Genomic DNA, 17,876 nt, shown 5'->3' on the forward strand with positions numbered 1-17,876 from the left:
GAGGTTGTAGACATGTAGCCTCTCTTGCTGGATCAGCTCCAAAGTGCAGGCTGATCCCCCACCCTCCTGACCCAACAGCGAATAACTATTGGGTCAGGGGGGTTGGTCTAACACAGGGCACTTTCTGTGAAGCACCATGAATTAGACTGGGGAGCTGCACGTTTGCCAGCACCCACAGTGGCTTTATCCAACAGCACCCCAAGTTTAATATTAACACAAAGGAGTTTTTCTTCTTCTTAGGAATTAAGCATATATGTGTGTGTGTGTGCGCGCGCGTGCGCACACAAGTGTGTATATTCACTTTGACACCTCTTAATTTCTGAGTACCCAAAGGTACATCTTTAGTTGACATTTGTATTTGCATCTTCCTAATTTTGACAAAAAAATAAATGAAGGGGAAGTGCAGGAAATGAAGAAGTAGCGTCACTGCAGAACGTGAGAGCTCTCCCGGGTGGCAGGAAATTGGCATTAGTGTAATAGCTACTTACAGAAATCATCTGATTTACTGGGAAACTGAAAGTGCATGAAGACCCTGGGTTCTGGGTCCTCCTCCCAGTGCTGAGTATTTGTTTTATCCCAAATGCATAAAAACTACATTGGGAGCATAACTCAGGACTCCCTCCCTCCTTATCAGGGAGTGCAAGATACAGAGTCAGGGTTCACCTTGTATGCTCCCCTTCTACCGTCATGATTCCTGAACTCCCTTCCATCCAGTAACCCAGCTTCACCATGAGGAGTAAAGAAGGTCTTAGCTCTGCCTGGTCATAGCTTGGTGGTTAGGGTGCTTTCTGGGAAAGTGGAAGGTAGGTATTGAAAATGCCCAGTCTAAGTGGGGCTAGAACCCAGTGCCTTAACCACTAGACTGTGGGGAAAAAGGTAGTTGTAGGTCCTCGTTCTCTGATGATGTAGGTCTGTAGCACGTAGCTCTGGGTCAGATGCTGAATGGTAGCAGTCCTCCCCCACTTTTGCCTACTGTTTCTTACTGGCTGCCCAAAGGTAACTCCCTATTCAGGGCTTATGCACTTTGGAGATGCATAAGGATGCCTTCTGGGAGAGCAGGAGAGTTACATGCCTCTGTCAGGCAGGAAAGGATTCGTCTCCTGAGGTGAGACATTTGTTAGACTGGTGTAGGTATGTCTGGACTGCATCTGGACACAGCAGCAGGTGGGTGAGTGGCAGTGGGATGAGGGTATCTAGCCCACACGCTTTATTGTTGACATACATTAGGACAGATGCATGTGGCCAGAACCCTTCATCTGGGCCTAGGCATACGCACAGTCTCTACCACCAGACTGGCAGCTAAGGTCAGCTGACCTCTTACCCGCTCCCATATAAGCCCCTGACTCAGAAGGGGAAGTGTCTGGGCAACAAGGTGCAATCTTGTACCTAGGCTGCTGCACTCTTGGATTGTGTTGCTTCTGGCTCTGATGGGTTCTCTGAATACCTGAACCAGTTAGCCTCCTGACCTCACATTGTGTCTGACCCTCTGGATACCTGACACAGCTCTGGCTTGACCTCCTGGATACCTTACCCAGCTAGCTCCCCTAACCTTGTGTTCTGCTTGACCCCTGGACCTCCGACTCAGTTTCTGGACATCCTGGCTTATTCCAGCTCTGAGGTGACCTCCACACCTGGATACCTACAATCTGACATGACACTAAGTCACCACTACTCCCATTACAGTGCCCATTGCTAACTACCTAAAAATCTCACTTCTGTTGTCAGCTGTTTGGGGCTGGACCATCTTTGTGTCTTGTCAGTAAAGTCTCCTACTACAAAGAGACTCTGGTCCATGACTCGGCCTCATAGGTGCCACCATACCACAAATAGTTTCTTCTTACAAAGAAATAATGGAACTGTGCATTTTGATATTAAGCACTGAAAAGTGGGGGCAAGGTGTAAAAAAAACAGATCAGATGTGAAAACCATGCTGATTATTTTCTGTACACCTGAGATATGAAAGTACAATTTTCTGTGACCTTTACAATGGAATTACTCTAATGCTGTCCTGAAATTTGTTTAAATTATGGCAGTGGCTTCCTGAATGGCATGAAATGTGATGAAAAATCATTTTTTCAAAATCAGGTCCATCAACACAGTCATTGCTGAGATGCCCTTTGTCTAGCCCCAGCCAACTCATCATCTTTACATTTTCTGCAATTACCAAAAAGTATGACACACACACACTCCACTGCCCCTTCATTGAGTGTGTAGAAATACCTCCAAAATTAGTGAAATCTCTAAATTTCCTGAAGTGTGAAAAAAGAAGTGAGGCCATGTTACTGGGGCCAGTATTTACTTGAATCCAAGATGAACCCCTCCCCTCCCCATTCAATATTGGGAGGGAGGAAAGTCCCTCTTAACTTTGAGTATAAGGTGGCAGGGGGACAGGTGGCTGCTGTAGCTCTGGCCTAACCGGGGTTAGGACTGGAGTTATAGGTGCTGCCTGGCCCCTGCTGTCTCTGCCACCAGTACCCCCTACCACCTCTGTCTCCCAGCCCCCTCACTGCTTGCCTCCCTATTGTCTCCCCACTTCCTACCTTCTATCACCACCTGCCCTCCTACTTCTTCCCTCTACTGCCTGTCCCTGCATCTTCTGCCACTGCTTTCCCCTCTACAGCAGTGTGGGGGGTAGGGGGAGGAAGAGAAATTTAAGATGATCCTCTAATAATTAGATTTTGCGCACAGAAAATGTTAATAAATTTATAAATTTTCCATGTATAGAATTTAATTATAGGGGTGTCATCTTAAATTCAGGATTGTCAGGATTGAGGTAAATATGGTACATTCTCTGCTTTGCAAGTAACAAAACATAACTGTGACTTATAGGGTTTGATTCTCATTCAAACTGAGGCCCTCTGACACCATTCTAACATCATTAAGTGGCTTTCAAGTGAGTAAATTGTGCTTATAGGCCTTAGAAGAGGGGTGAAAAGAGACTGCATGTAAATGGATATTAGGCCCATTTTTGTGATTTGGCGGAATCTGTGAACATATCTAAGAGGTGTATGCAGGTTTTTATATTATTTTTATATACATATATAATATGTATATTATATTATGTAACATACAATATTATGTATTTTGTATATGTAATATATTATTTGTATATTGTGAGAGGACCTGAAGAAAGGTGCCTTGTACCTAAAGGTTGTCTAAATCTCTCCCAATCATGCAGTCGGTCCAATAAAAGATATCACCTACTAAATACTTGCTTCTCACATATTTCTTGGGCAATCACTGCTATAACATCACTCCAATGCTTCCAGAACTTGAAGGATATTGTTATCTGCATACCTCAGTTTTAGTGGATTTCTGGTTTGTCAAAGTCATTGAGGTACTGCGTTCATTCCATAGAGCAGGTTATTTTGCAAAGGTGCTACTGATTTCAATAGGAATCCTTGTGGAGTATGGCATTGACTCTATACAAGTACAGTGCTCGTTGAGACAAGCAGCTGCAGCAATTATTTCTGAAGCCTACACTGTTTCATTCTTGCAAGTAATCCTAGTATGAATCTGCTAATATTTGCTTTGTGTCTGGTTTTGGGTTAGTTTATTTTTCTCAAGGTAGCTACAAAGTTGAAACATGATGCTCGGTTGGAATTTCATTCATAGCAAATGATTTCTCCAGCTTCATAGAAAATGTATAAAGGTCATCATGGGACTGAGAAATTGGAAACTGAAAAAAAATGTTACTATTTTTTCTTTAGCATTACACTGCCCAGGAAAATATGGAATGAAGGCTAGTATGAGACAAAAAGAAGCAGATACTCAGATGACATAAATAGAGCTACAAGGACTTCGGCACAGCTATGACAGTTTATACCTTCAGAATAGGTTAACAGAATAGAACGATTATCCGCGTGTAAACCTAAACAGATACTATATACAACAAGAGATAAATTAAGATAGGAAAGTCAGGCAGTCCAATTATGTAAAGACCAGCATTAAAACTGCCTTTGTAATGTTAATTTGGTTCCTTCATACATATTCATTATGCTTCAGCTTTTACTGGCATGATAATGATTTTTTTTTCTTTTGGACCCTTCTCTCTTTCTCTGGGTTTTAAGGTGCTACCTTTCACCATAGCTTCTGAGCCCCTTCCATGTAAAATTAACAGCAACAGTGACGTTCCTGTAGACTTAGGAAGTTTCTGGCTCTTCTCCTCTTATAGGGTCATATCTCTGCTTCAGGTAGTCTTGAATTATTTTGTTTTTATTATGGCATGGGGGTGAGGAGTGGTTTGAGAATAGAAGAGGGGCATTGGATTGTGTGTTACTTATGGTGGAAGAGCAGTCTCAAGGAGGGAGGCTTTGCCTCACTTTCTTAGGGGATTGAGACTGCATCTGCTCGATCTCCTTTGGAAAAGGGTACCAGAACTGGAGCCCCATAACAAAGAATGCTTTGCCCTTAGCTCTCAAATGCTTTATATTGGTTCTGCAATCTATATTTTCCTTGAGGAGTTCACCTGTTGCAGCAGTTTGTAGCTCAACATGCAGTCTTTCATGTGGTTAGGGCTGGGTCCATTAATAGTCAATGAGGGCCAAGGTCTTAGACTGACTTTGGAAACTGACTGCCATTCAGCCACTCATTTGCTTGTGGCAGCTACAGCTTTAGAGAAGGCTGGGGCTGCCTGTGCACCATCTTTCTGTTGTGCTTTGGATACAGTGAGTGACGGTGATGCCACCTGGAGATGACAAATTCATGAAATTCAATTGCCAGATTCTCATCTGGGAGAACGAAGCAGAGTTTCCCAGCAAGCAGGAAGTGAAAAAAGTCATTTTTGGAAACTAATTCAACCTGGTCACCCAGCCTTGGGAAACAATCATACTGGACCTCAAGGTTTTCCACAGCATTGATGATGGAGAGCTGTGTGCCGTCTTTGGAAATTGGAGTTCATGTCTTGGCCAGATTTTAATAGAGTTTTCACGTTTTAGCTAGTATTACTTTGGTTTTGCTTGGATTAAGCTTGAGCCAGCTGTACTTCATCCAACAGCCTGTCTCCTGCAGATGTTCTAATGTTTTAGGAATGGCAATGGTTGCATCAATAGAGAATGGGATATATAGGTGAGTGTCATGACTGCATAGTTGACAGCTGAGCTTGAAGCATCTCATTCCCTGTAGTCTCGTGGAGCTGCTGAAGAGAAGCAGGCATAGTCCAGAACCCTGTGAGACCAAGCAGGTGAGGGTCTTATGAGAGGAAAAGCAACCCTCTGGCCCCACTCTCCATGGTCTGCTGGAGAGGATGGGGACACTGTGGGTGCTGGGTGGCTGCAGGGTCAAAGGTTGCAAGAAGGTCCAGTCATGTGAACAGGGAGATCTTACTGGAGTCCCCAGCCATAAGAAGGTCATCTTTGAGCAAAAGAATAGCTATGTCTCTGCTGTGCCCTGCTCTAAAACTTGACTGTGAGGCACTCAGGATATGGGCTGATGTCCCACATTTTTGGAGATTTGTGATTACTGCTTTCTCAGTTATTTGCCTGGAAGGCTGAAGAAGGGGTTGAGTTGGTGAGATCCCCAGGTTCCAGTGCTGGCTTCTGAAGGATTAGGTCAGTGATGGTGATTTCCAAACAGCTTGGCAGGCGTGCTTCTTTGAAGGAGGCTTTTGCTGTTTCTGACAGTAGAGTAGCAGTAGAGGGCAAAATTGTTCTTAACTGTCTTTTACCAACCAGAAGGTTGGTAACAGAGTCGTGCAGGGATCCATTTCACAGGCTAAAACTCTTATTCCCATTTTCTCTAGCACACAAGATGGACAACGCTCAGTGAATGAGCAGATGTTCCATATTGTAGCATTGTTATTTAATACATGTATGTCTAGGCTTTGCTTACCACACATTACTGAAATCCTAATCCAAATACTGAATTATTAATTTCCTCATGGGCTTTTCTGTGGGACCATAGCACAAGAGGGCTACAAAAGCATCTATTTATGTTCATAAAACCCAGTGAGAGAAAGGGTTCTGTGGGTGGGGAACTGAGGAATAAAGACATAAAGGTCTAAAGCATCTGCTACACAGGCATGCCCAATTTGAGAAATTTATGGCTTGATTTTTTTTCAAAGAATTTAGAACTTTGTCTCTTCAGAGCACAGCTCTTCTCCACTTCAACTGTAATAGTCTTAAGCTGGACACCCAGAAAATGAGGGCCACACAATTGGTGGTGAACTGTAGAAAGTCTGGTTTAATGGATGTGCCTGCCCAGCATCATATAGGATCTCCATTGCAGAGGGACAGGTGGATCCTAGCTCCATAGGGTAGTATTCAGCTCCCTGAATTACAAGACCATTTGTTGTTCCCTTCTTGCAGTCCCCTGCCTCTAATTTCCACACCTTCTTAAGTTCTTACTTCTTCAATGAACTAAGATAGAGTCGTACAGACATCTCCATTAACTACAGAACCCTAATCCACTCTGTGCACAGAATAAGGCTGGGGTTTTGTGCATAAGATACTATATATGTATGTTAGTAAAGCCTACATAATGGTCATGGGCAAGGGGCCAAATGAAGATTGCATAGGCAACCTGGCTTAATTCTGGTGTTGCCTAACTTCTGAGCAATTTACTTTGAAAATTCAACAGGTTTCAATATATATCACTGTGTGCAATTTCCAAGCCATTTTTTACAAAAGCAAACCAAATTAAAAAAAAAAAGGCCCTCACATAGTACATTTGACAAGATTCATCAACAGGGTGAGAATCTCACAGACCTCTGCTGCTTGAGCTGACAGAGTAACTAATAGAAGCAATGGATCATTGTCCTCTCTGTGGGCTGGCCATTAGTGGGGAGATGAGGCATACAGTTTGGAGGGTAGGGAGGTGGAAAACTATTTGCTGACAGTTAAGAAATGCTGAGACTCAGAAATCTTGACTTGTATCCAGGTGCTAAGGGAAGTGGGCTCTAGTGGTCATAACCACAGACTTATGCCCCTGTTCCTTTGTATCATTCCTTGTCTTCACTCCAGTCTCACCTTCTTTCGCCCACTGGCTAACTGCTCCAGTCCTAGCTGTTGCCTCAGTTCCCTGCTGGCCTCTATTACCTCCAAAGTTGATTTACCTTCTCCAACTTTGAATTGTATTTTATCCCCAAAAGCTCTCACCATTGTATCTGGTTGCCAAATGGACCAATTTTAATTTCATTCTCATGCAGTCCCTAGGCCTCCAATCATTCTGATCCACCACTGTCAAACCTCTTCTATTATTTCAGTATGTAATTTTGGAAAGAGAATGACCAGATATGACCTAAATATTCCAGGGGAAGGTGTACTAATACAACGTTTTCAATACTATATTTTACCCTGTTCTTTATATACTCTCATATATTTATTTCTTTAACAGCCATTACACATTCAGAAGATATTTTCACAGACCTATCCACAACGATGTCCTCAGTAGTTAGCTAGTTTAAGACTATGAAGTATCAAGAAGAAACTCAAACAATTGCTCCTATGTGCATTACCTTGCTTTTGTGGGAAAAAAAATTAGTCATCATGCTACCCTGACTTTGACAGGTCTTGCGGGGAAAAGGTAGGCTCACATTTTCCTCTTACCTTAATTCACCCAAATAACATGCGTCTGTCATCTGCCAGTGTTGCCATCTCACCATTTACCCTATTTAATTATTTTAATATATTAAATAACGATCTTAATAAAATTCCTTGGGATGTTCTACTGGTCAAGTTTTCTTAAACTGAAAACTGACCATCCATTTCTTTGCCGTCTTTTAGCCAGGGGTGCTCAACCACTGACCTGTAGGCCAAATATGGCCCATGGAGCCATGGCATCCAGCCTGCATAGCTCCCCATGGGTTGGAATATTTGGTGGCGGGGAGCAGTGGCAATACCAACACCCATTGCTTGCTGCCAAATTCCCAAGCCTTGCATGGTCAGATTGAGGCTGGGCCATGTCCCCTTTCCCTGTGGCTGATTTAGTGCTGCGCCCCATTCTCTTACTCCCACACAGATGGATCAGGAATGGGCTACGCTCCCTTTCCACCATGTGCCTGGAATGGGGCCAGGCTGTCCTCTGCTCAGGGGTGACTGGTGCCTCCTGAGTTTGGGGGGCACAATTACGGACGGAGACTGCAGACCAACTGCAGACCACTGGCTGGAACACAGGTAAAGCTACCTTCACCCCCTGGGTGGAGGGGTGGGCCCAAATTGTGGTTGCTGCAGACCCTGTGGGAGGAACCGTGGCCTCTCTGCCCAGCTCCGTGGGGCTGCAGTTTGCTGTCCTGAGTGGTGCCGAGTTGGGGGCCAATTTCAGGGAGGGCACATGTCCCCCCCATTTCCCCCCTACCAGCCGCCTGTGCCTCTGCCCCTCTTTGCACAGCTGGATTGGACTCTGCTGTGTCTGCCTCATGCACCAGATTGGGCCCACAGATGGAATAGGCACCCCCTCTTGCCCACAGGGCCAAAAGGTTGAGCTTTTAGCTATATTCTGATCCACAATACAAATTTAGCTCTTTCCGGATGGACTAATTTAATAGCCTCTTTCATTTGCTATTTTGTTGACGTGACTAAATATTCTAATAGTTTTGTGGGGCACGATTTTCTTTTCCAGAAGTGAAGCTGATTAGTCCCTATCCTATCATCTTCATTGGTATGTTCTGAAATTCTATTTTTATCTCTGTAGTGTATTACTAAATAATTGGGTGCATTACTAAATAACTTAGCTTTTTGTTTATCATGTATATATGCAGGCACAACAAAATACAGTATAAAATGATCTGATATCTTATTTCATTTGGACCTTTCAACACAAAATAAAGGTTGTTGCACTATATACAGCGGATTACCCACAATTTCTCTTGGTCATAACCAGATAATACTATTTGTTCACTCATATTCAACTGAAATAACTTCTATTTGGCACGGAACATGAAAGAAGCCAAAAAGAATAGTGTGTGTAACCAAAAAGAAAAAAAAGGAATCAAACTTAGGACTTACATATGAACCATAATTCAGCGCCAGGGTTTGCAGAGCCCAGGGGAGGCCCAGGCCAATTAAAATGTCAAAAACATTGCTTCCAATGGAGTTCGACACTGCCATATCACCCATCCCTGCACAAACAGAATGCAATCAGAGCCATTTCATTAAAGAATATTCACATGTTAACTATCTCAGACTGCACATATTTAAGTTTGATTACATCTAGCCTTTCTTTAGTAAAGAATGCTTCCTTATTCCAATAAACTGGCCTATAGGAGTAACATATGTTTTCTATAGAAAATGTTTCTTTGTCTTTTCTTAAGAAGTGTTGCCTGTGCCCTGTTTTTCTTAAATCTCCAGCTCCTGGAGTCATGAGAACCTCAGTTTTAATTAAATAAAACAAAACCCAGCCCTCCTGGTTGCCTAGAAAATCTGGACAAGGATGTGAGTATGCTGAAGGGGTTCAGAAGCCTGAGAACAAATAGGCAGATGCCCCCATTTTTTACTGTTTAAAAATACCTCATGGTTTTCAAGCCAATCTCATAAAGTTTTTGAATGCTCAGTTCTGACAATGCTGTTGGAACATTCTCCAGGTTTTCAGCAATGATCTCTGAAGTCTCATGTGACAGCAAGTTAGCTTGTGCAATCTTTTAATCCCTCTGTGAAGACTGTATGCCAACTCAGAATTGACTCTGCTGCTCCTTTGGACCTGGGGATGTGGTTCAGCATCCATACTTAAACTTGCTTACTTGACATCAGCCTCCTCCTCCCATATTAGCAGGAACTACCACAAGACTTCAGGGGCCAGGTCCTCAGTGGGTGTAAATGCCCATAGCAGTATTTACACCAGCTGAGGATCTGCCCCTAGAGATATAAGAACCTGACTAGAATAGCAGAATAGAGGCTTTTCTACCTTTTGTGCCATATTTCTCCATCTATTCCCTGCCATTCTTAAAGCATGGTTATGCAAACCAACTACACTGCCCAGTGCATCGTAGGCATTCAAAGATGGCAATGCTTTCGAAGAAAAGACCTCATTACAGACCTTCTGGATTCTCATTTCAAATTCTTACAAATATGAGTGCCACTGCAGAACCTGAGTGGCACGCTACAAACACCCCCGTTTCCAGGTGGACAACTAAAGGGGAGGTAGGAAGTCCTGGTATCTTCTCCTTCAATCCTATCCCACTTTCCCAATTTTGGCTCTCTAGAGATAGCATCATATGGGCACTTCTGGGAAACGTAAGCAGCAGGAGGATTTCTGATGCTCTTTCACATCACCCTTTTTATTAGAAAAGCTTTTCTGAAGGTCCATTAGGAGCTATTAAATAAAACCGTCAGACATGTCTCCTCAGAAATCCCTAAATCAAGGATGATTAATGCCAGGGAGGGTATGACAGTGGATAGATCACTCTAGACATACCCTGTTCATGTACTCTTTCTCTAAAGCACCTACCACTTGCCCACTATTGCACTCAACTTACTGGGTTAGATAGACCACTGGTCTGACCCAGTATGGCACTTCTTATGGTATCTCCATGTATCCTTTGTACCTCCTTAAAAGACACTGAATACATAAAAGATGACTTTGCAATGCGTTGACACCCATGTTCGCTAACATACAAGGTGAACTTACCTTGTCTGGCTACTATAAGGCTTGCCATACAGTCTGGCACGCTGGTTCCAGCTGCCAGGAACGTGATCCCCATGATCACATCTGGAATACCCAGTGTGTAGCCAATTATTGTCACCTAGGGAAATAAACAGAACTGTCAAAGTACTTATATTCACTAAAAAAAAAATTGCCCCTATATTGCCTTAGGGCATTGTCTATAATCAGGTTTGGTGCTCTAATTAAAATGGTGCCCGCAACATTCATGTATTCAACATCCCACATTTCAAAATGGTGGTGGGTGCGCTTTAACTAAAGGTTGTTTGGCGAGCTTTAGTTAAAGCACCCTCACCACCATTTTGAAGCATGGGGGCACTGATGCATGAAACACGGAGGCTGCTGGAGTACACTAATTAGCACGCTCCAGCAGGCATGATTAATCGAGTCTACTCCAACTTGCTGGAATTTCAGAACGTCAGAACAGTGTTCCCGCACGGTTAAAGGCACCCTTAATTTCTTTGTTCCTCTCTCTTTCCAGCCACCTTTTCTTGGTCTTGTCTTGCAAGCTAGGAAAGGAACTCTCCCCATCTATATGTTGGTACAGCACCCAGAACAATCAGGCCTTGATCTTGGCTGAGGGCCCCAGGAATTATTACAGTATAAAACATAGCTAAATAACTAAGCAAAAGATAAATATAAGCTCACTGCATTCCTGGGGTTATCATCAAATCACTGCATGCAACTGTGCAACTTCAGCCTTTGGTATGCATGTCATAAATTATTAGAATTTTGTGAATTGCTATGCTTTATGGAATAGAAGATGACCTTGCTTAAATGTATGGCAATGAAATTAAGCTACAAGCTATACTTAATTGCAAGGAGTGAAGTGAAAAGTTTGGTTCTGGATTATGTCTTATTTTCCACACACTCCATATTCCCTTGGAAATCTGAGCCATGTGTTAAAAGCAATACAGTGAGCCTCTGGTTTATGGTATCCCAGCTATAAAAAGTTTGGATAGATGCTTCTTAAAAACACCTCATCTTTGCAAATGAAAACCAAAGGGAATAGTCACTTTCCCTCACCTGTTTAGAAAATTAGGGCTTTAGCCAGATTTGTGTTTGTTTTGAAGGGAGAAAAACAAAACAAAACAAAACAAAACCCCGACATCAGTCACTCATTCCACATGAAATTAACTGCGCGTGGAACTGAAGATATTTTTTCCCTTCCAATATCCAGATTCTTTAGGTCTAGGTTAGATGTATGTTTGTGATTCTAAAATCCTAAGGTGAAATAGAGTAAGAGGTCATAGGCTAGCTAATAAATGCACAGGCTCAAGGCCAAGTTTCCCCTCAAGACGCTTTTCTGTACCCAATACTACATGATGGCCTAACTTCACTCAACAGAAGGAAACATGATCTATGCTGTATTATTAGTATTATCTTAAGTGGGACTGCAGGGATATTATCACCTATCCAGCCATCTGATGAGGTCTGCAGCAAGCTTAGCTGTTTAATGAACCAACAAGCACACAGACTCTTCTTGCCAATAAATAGGCCAATTATATTTGGATTTGTTCTAGTTCATTTTTATCTTCAACCACTTGGATAACAAGCTAGAGATAGATTAAATTCCTGCTGAGAAAAGCAGGAGCATAGCAAACCCAGCCAGCCAGAAGGCTAAGGTTCATGGCTTGGCTTGTGCAGTATCTGAGTGATAGCACTGAAGAGCCCTGCCTCTTAAAGTTGTTTCCCCTACAGAGGGAAAAGACACAAGCTGGGGTGGTGAGGACACTAAGGAACATGGTTGATAGCCCAAAATCTGTAAGTTTGAGGCCATAGCAGAAGCACTTATGGTATGGCCCTGACAGATTCTAATGAATCCGTGAATTTTGCTAAATTCCTTGCCATAAGGACATGAAGGGAAAAAGAGAGAAAGCAGATAAAGGTCCAGTTCTTACTGGCTCCAATGAAGTCAGTGGAATTTGGCTTCAGTAGTGTTAAGTTTTCATCCTGTCACTGTCAGGGCCAAACCCATTGGACCAGTATGGTTAAAGCTCACAAGTTTTTATAGACAACAGCACAAGGGAGTGATGTGGAAGCATCACATCCAGCTGCTTGAATAACCATGTACCATTTTACACCTGGGTGTCAACTGGAGATGGTCCCTGGCATGAGTCTAACACAGGCCTTGAGCTCATGCCTCTGGAGCCAAAGGAAGACACTTTACTGCTCTATCACTGCACTCCCAGCCTGTCAGTGTAAAGAAGTTTTAATGCAAATAAAATATAAAGGTTTACCTTCAATGTAAATGTAAAGATTCTATTAGGAAACTTAGGGAAGCAAGACTTGATCCCAAGCTCCCTGACACCAATGGGAAGTGGCGTTTGAAGCCAACAGACTTCTGCTCAAGCAAGACCCATCTTGCTTGATACATACCATCCACACCATCACATAGGAAAAGGCTGCGATCCAGAGGGTGGAGGAAGCAAAGGTAATCATGAACCATTTCTCCAGGTGGGGCTTGTTGCAGTTGGGCACGGTGAAATACAGCAGAAAACACAGTGGCCAGGTGAACAGCCACTTCAGGATTTCAACTTTGCCAGCTGGAAAAAGAAAAGAAAAGGGAAAATGGTAACTTCCCACCTGAGCTGGTGTCCCACTGAGCTGGGCAATAAGCAAAGGGGAAATGTATGCTGAAGCAGACAGCAAGAGCCCAAGGCAAAGGTGATAAGTAATGGTCACAGCACACCAGGTACCTAGCTGCTATTAAGTTTCACAGCAGAGAAGATGCTTAGGGAGGAGTCTGAGGTGGTGACATGGTTCACAGGGCCTCTTGATGGTATCCTGAGAACATCACTTCTCTTCCTAAGCACCACCTGTAACAGCAGCAACCAGGCCTTGACGGTCTTTCCTGGGAAAGTGCTGGGTAAGTGGCAAAAGCAGGTCCTTTAAGGGGCTGTCTATTCCAGTTAATCCATAACACTCCAAGTTTCTCCCACGAGAGGGTTGCCACCCACCACAGTTTGCCTGGATTCCCTGAAGCAGCAGGCCTAGCATGTGGTGAATGAAGGGGGTAAAGGAGGTAACTTTTTTGCATATGCACTGTCCCATTTGTTGTAACAGTCTGTTGTGCCCAGTCCTGTGAAGCAATATGCCTCACAAACTGTGTGATTTGTTTTTCAGGACAGAGATTTTAAAGAGACAGGGAAAAAGGGACTGAGAGACTGCCCAAAAATAAATAGGACTTGCATTTCCTGTAAGATCCCTTTACACAGCTAGAAGCAGGTAAGGTGCTATCACATAAAAGGGAATCAGGTCCTAACACAACAAAAAACGGGCCAAAGTCTCATGTATGCCGTGTTCCCTTTACACATCTTCAATAGCATGAAGGGGACTTAACACGCAAGTGAATCATATTCACACCAACTTTACGGCTGCCAGAGTGCATAAAGAGGATAGGGGGAGGGTCCACCATGGGCCCAATGTGTACTTGCTTACTCTGCTGTAAAGTAACTGTAAAATGCCAGCAGTTGGATTGTTTCTAAGGGTTCCCAGTGGAACAGGTGGCTGCATCCACACTAGGAATAAAAGATGTGTTCCTTTCTCAGGTCAGCTTACCTGTGAAAATTAGCAGGAAGCAAAAAATATATTTTTTCTATGATTTTCATAAAAATTAGCAACTGAGGTAAAGGCTATGGATGAATGTAGGTTTTAGCTCAATCTGATGATTCATGTTTGCACTATCACTGTCTTGTCTTTCCTAGGATTTTACTATGCATTAGGTAACCTGAAGTAAGAACACACCTTGTTTTCCTAACCAAGTTCAGGTCTGGGTGCAGGCAGCAGTTAAGAAGCCTAATGGGGTACTGTCTCACGATACGGGAACAGGTCACCCAGAGAAGTGGTGGAATCTCTATCCTTGGAGGTTTTTAAGACCTGTCTGGACAAACCTTTGGCTGGGATGATTTACTTGGGGATGGTCCTGCTTTGAGCAGAGGGTTAAACTAAATGACCTCCCTGAGGTCCCTTCCAACCCTAATTTTCTATGATTCTGTGATTCTCTCTTTATATCCATCTGACAAAAGGGGCACTATTTATTTAACCAGCTTGACATATCTATGACTATGAATTTCATAGATTTCATAGACATTAGGGCTGGAACGGACCTTGGAAGATCATCAAGTCCAGCCCCCCACCCGAAGGGCAGGAAGTCAGCAGGGGTCATAGGGTCATAAAGTAGTATGTTCAGAATGATGTGGTTTTTAGAGCAGCAGCTCTAGTTTACATGCAGCTGTGGTGCTATTTGGCATTTCAGGAAAAGCTTGTGTTATTCAGAACACAGAAAGTTCAGGGAGCTTCTTACATGGTGGGTCAAAAGGAGTGTAAGGTCCATCATTGTCATCATCATCATCATCCTCTTCCTCTTCCTCCTCATCGTTCTCATTGTTCTCATTGTCCTCATTCTCATTCTCTGTCTCGTTCCCAGCCTCAGCTACATCCTCATCTCTCCGGGTCCCATTCACTCCCCGCTCAGCAGAGTTGCTGGGGCCTGTGCCATTCTCAATGACGTGCTTGATAGGAATTTTGATAGCCACTTCTGATTCCCCATTGGTGTAGGCTCTGCTGTTTATCAGCCTTTGCCTCTGCAAGAAGAGTTACAGATTCTCAGTGAAAAGATTTCTGAAGCTCTGCAAAACTTTGTAAAAACAAGTTTTAAAAAAGAAAGATTCAAATCCTGAGTCAATGTAAATTGGCAGGGGTGGCAAGGTAGTGTCAGTCTGGGAAATGAAAGCCTGAGTATGATGTATTTACATAGAGACCATGAGTCAGATTATGATCTGAGTTACACTGGCATAAATTCGGATTAACTCTCTGGGTAGTCAGTAGATTCACAGTATTGTGAAACCCATGTGAAATCAGTCAGATCAGCATCTAGGAATAGTGTCTCTAAGGGGAATAATGAACACCTCCCCACCTCCCGCCCATGGCTATTTATCCCCCCTCCAGGGATAAATATCAAGGGATGGCTTAAGAGTACCCTTGGACAGTGGGGAGGAAGGTGGAAAAACTCTACCAGAGGCAGAGAGAAGCCCTTTGGTTCCTCCTCAGTCTGAACATAGCTGAGGGAGCAGATGACCTCAGGATAGAGGCAGACCCTGTATGAATAGCAAGATGTAACACCTACCTCATTGATCAACATGCGGCTGGCCATGGAGAGGCGGGTTTTGGGAGGAAAGTGGCTGGTTATCATTATCCGGAGTCCAGCCTCAGAGAAGGAGAGCTGGTGTGGATAGGCTGAGAGCAGCTCATCCACCATAATCACTGAGGCTTTACGATGGAAATTCCCTGAGGAGAATTGATAGAGAAAAGGGTGAGATAACCTGTCAGCTGATTGGGCTTCTCCTCTGACAGCAATACTGGGGCAGGGTTCCACATCCTCACTCCCTTCAAAAGTAGTGGCCTGAACAGTTAGTTTTGCATTAGACCTAGAGAAGTCAGACCCTCCAAACCACCCTGTAAGAGAGAGACCATCCCTGCTCAACTCCCCAGGTCCCACAGGCCCGTGAACTAGTTGCTGTAAGAGAAATGGTCTCTATTTGGCCAGCTTCTCCCTCCACTCTGCTTGGCCCTTGAAAACTTTAACTGTATGAACCATACAGATGACTTTCATGGGCCTCTGGGAAAGCTGCAACTTCAGATATTGCCATCCAGAAAATGCCTCTCCTTACAATGAAGCTACAGGATTTCAAAATAGATCTCAGTTGGGTCTCTGATTCAAGTTCCTTATTGTAGAATCAAAACTGTTCTCAGAATTTCCTCATACAGCTACTAACACAGTGATTACAGTCTCAAAAGTAGTCATCCCACTGAGACGTACACCATATAGTTCCTGCTCTTCTGTTCAAAATCATACTGAGAGCATCTACATGTGCACCTGACCGCACAGTTATTACTGCGCCGTTATTTAGTACTAACTGAATGTGCAGTAACCACCATTACTGCTCAGTCCCAGAGGCACACAGGTCGTTTCTGACCCTACTGCGCAGTAGCAATGAGCTACTGCACAGTAGAATCAACATCTCAGTCTGTGCCTGCTGACTCTATGTTACCATAGCAATGAGCTACATCACTGTAGCTTGTCACTACAGCATCTTGTGTAGACGTGGCCACTGATCACCAAACTGGGTTCAGGAAGGAAATGTTCCCACAGATCAGACCAGCACAAACTTTGGCAGGGTTTGCCTTCTGCTATAGTGTGGGGTATGGTCTTTTTCCTAGGATGATACTCCTAGGATCACCATAAACTACTGCTTACAAAAGCTTATGCATCTCTGATTTAGTCAGTCTATAAGGTGCTTTCTGCCTGATTTCAGACTAACATGGCTAACTACCTCTCACTGCTTACAGTAAAGGACTCAGATTGAATGACTAGTGGAAAAAGACATGTACTGAGGCTTGCTCACTCTCCTTTAGGTATGGTCCATGTGGGGGGCCAAATCGTGAACCCACTGAACTCAACTGTTGCAGAAGCCCTTTGGAGCAGGGACTATCTTTTTTGTTTTGTTTGTACAAAGTCTAGTGCCATGGGTACTGACCCATGTCTAGGGGTCCCAGGTGCTGTCACAACACAAATTATGAGCAACTATTTTTGTTATTATTAGATTGTTATTACCTCAAGGACCAACAGCCCTAATGCCCCTAATACAACTCCTTTTTTTACTGAAGTAGAAAAAGGAATTCACAGTCATACGAACCCAAAATGGCTGAACAGTTTTTACTTGCAAGTGGTAACAGATGGACCTTATAATTAGCAAGGAAACTTAGATGTGCTTCTTGAGGGAGCTACAAGCTTATATTTGGCCTGGTGGGAACCATGTCAGAGACTTCACTAGCTTTATCAACTCCACCCTGACAGCCCCGGACACATTACAGAATATATTGGCTAGATGTTCATGGGTATTATTTGCTAGTGTAATTAATAAGGAATCATGGGACAGGGAGGCCCGAGTGAGGGAGATTCCTTGCCCTCCATCAATGCTGACCTCATGAAGGCACACCTTGAGAGGCTGGATACCTTCAAGTCAGCTGGCCCTGACAATCTATACCCCAGGGTACTCAGAGCTGGCTAGCATGGACCTGGTTAGCTTAGCCCCTGGCACACATCTTCGAGAACTCCTGGTGCTCTGGTGAAGTGCCTGAAGATTGGAAGAAGGCCAATGTGGTGCCTATCTTCAAGAAAGGGAGGAAAGTGGATCCGGCAAACTACAGGCCCGTCAGCCTGACCTCTATGCCAGGGAAGGTTTTAGAAAAGGTTATCAAAGATGCCATTCTTAATGGAC

The 17,876-nt window shown here is 43.7% G+C and overlaps 1 protein-coding gene across 5 annotated transcripts in view; it reads right to left on the bottom strand.

Moving 5' to 3' along the window:
• The window catches only part of SLC24A3 (solute carrier family 24 member 3), a 537,093-nt gene that overhangs the window by 33,600 nt on the left and 485,617 nt on the right, over window positions 1-17,876 (bottom strand). For all 5 annotated transcript variants that reach the window (XR_002097013.1, XM_019516134.1, XM_019516133.1 and 2 more), the window contains exons 11-15: window positions 15,722-15,882; window positions 14,900-15,179; window positions 12,973-13,139; window positions 10,561-10,675; window positions 8,943-9,055 (exon numbers count right to left, since the gene is read on the bottom strand). Coding sequence is in view for 4 of the 5 variants with exons in the window: in XM_019516134.1 (XP_019371679.1) it covers window positions 8,943-9,055; window positions 10,561-10,675; window positions 12,973-13,139; window positions 14,900-15,179; window positions 15,722-15,882 (836 nt within the window). In the remaining variant the exon portion in view is untranslated. The remainder of the gene's footprint in view (window positions 1-8,942; window positions 9,056-10,560; window positions 10,676-12,972; window positions 13,140-14,899; window positions 15,180-15,721; window positions 15,883-17,876) is intronic.

This window comes from Gavialis gangeticus, unplaced genomic scaffold (genome assembly GCF_001723915.1).
Source record: "Gavialis gangeticus isolate Ggan-Ray unplaced genomic scaffold, GavGan_comp1, whole genome shotgun sequence".
Taxonomy (NCBI): Eukaryota; Metazoa; Chordata; order Crocodylia; family Gavialidae; genus Gavialis; species Gavialis gangeticus.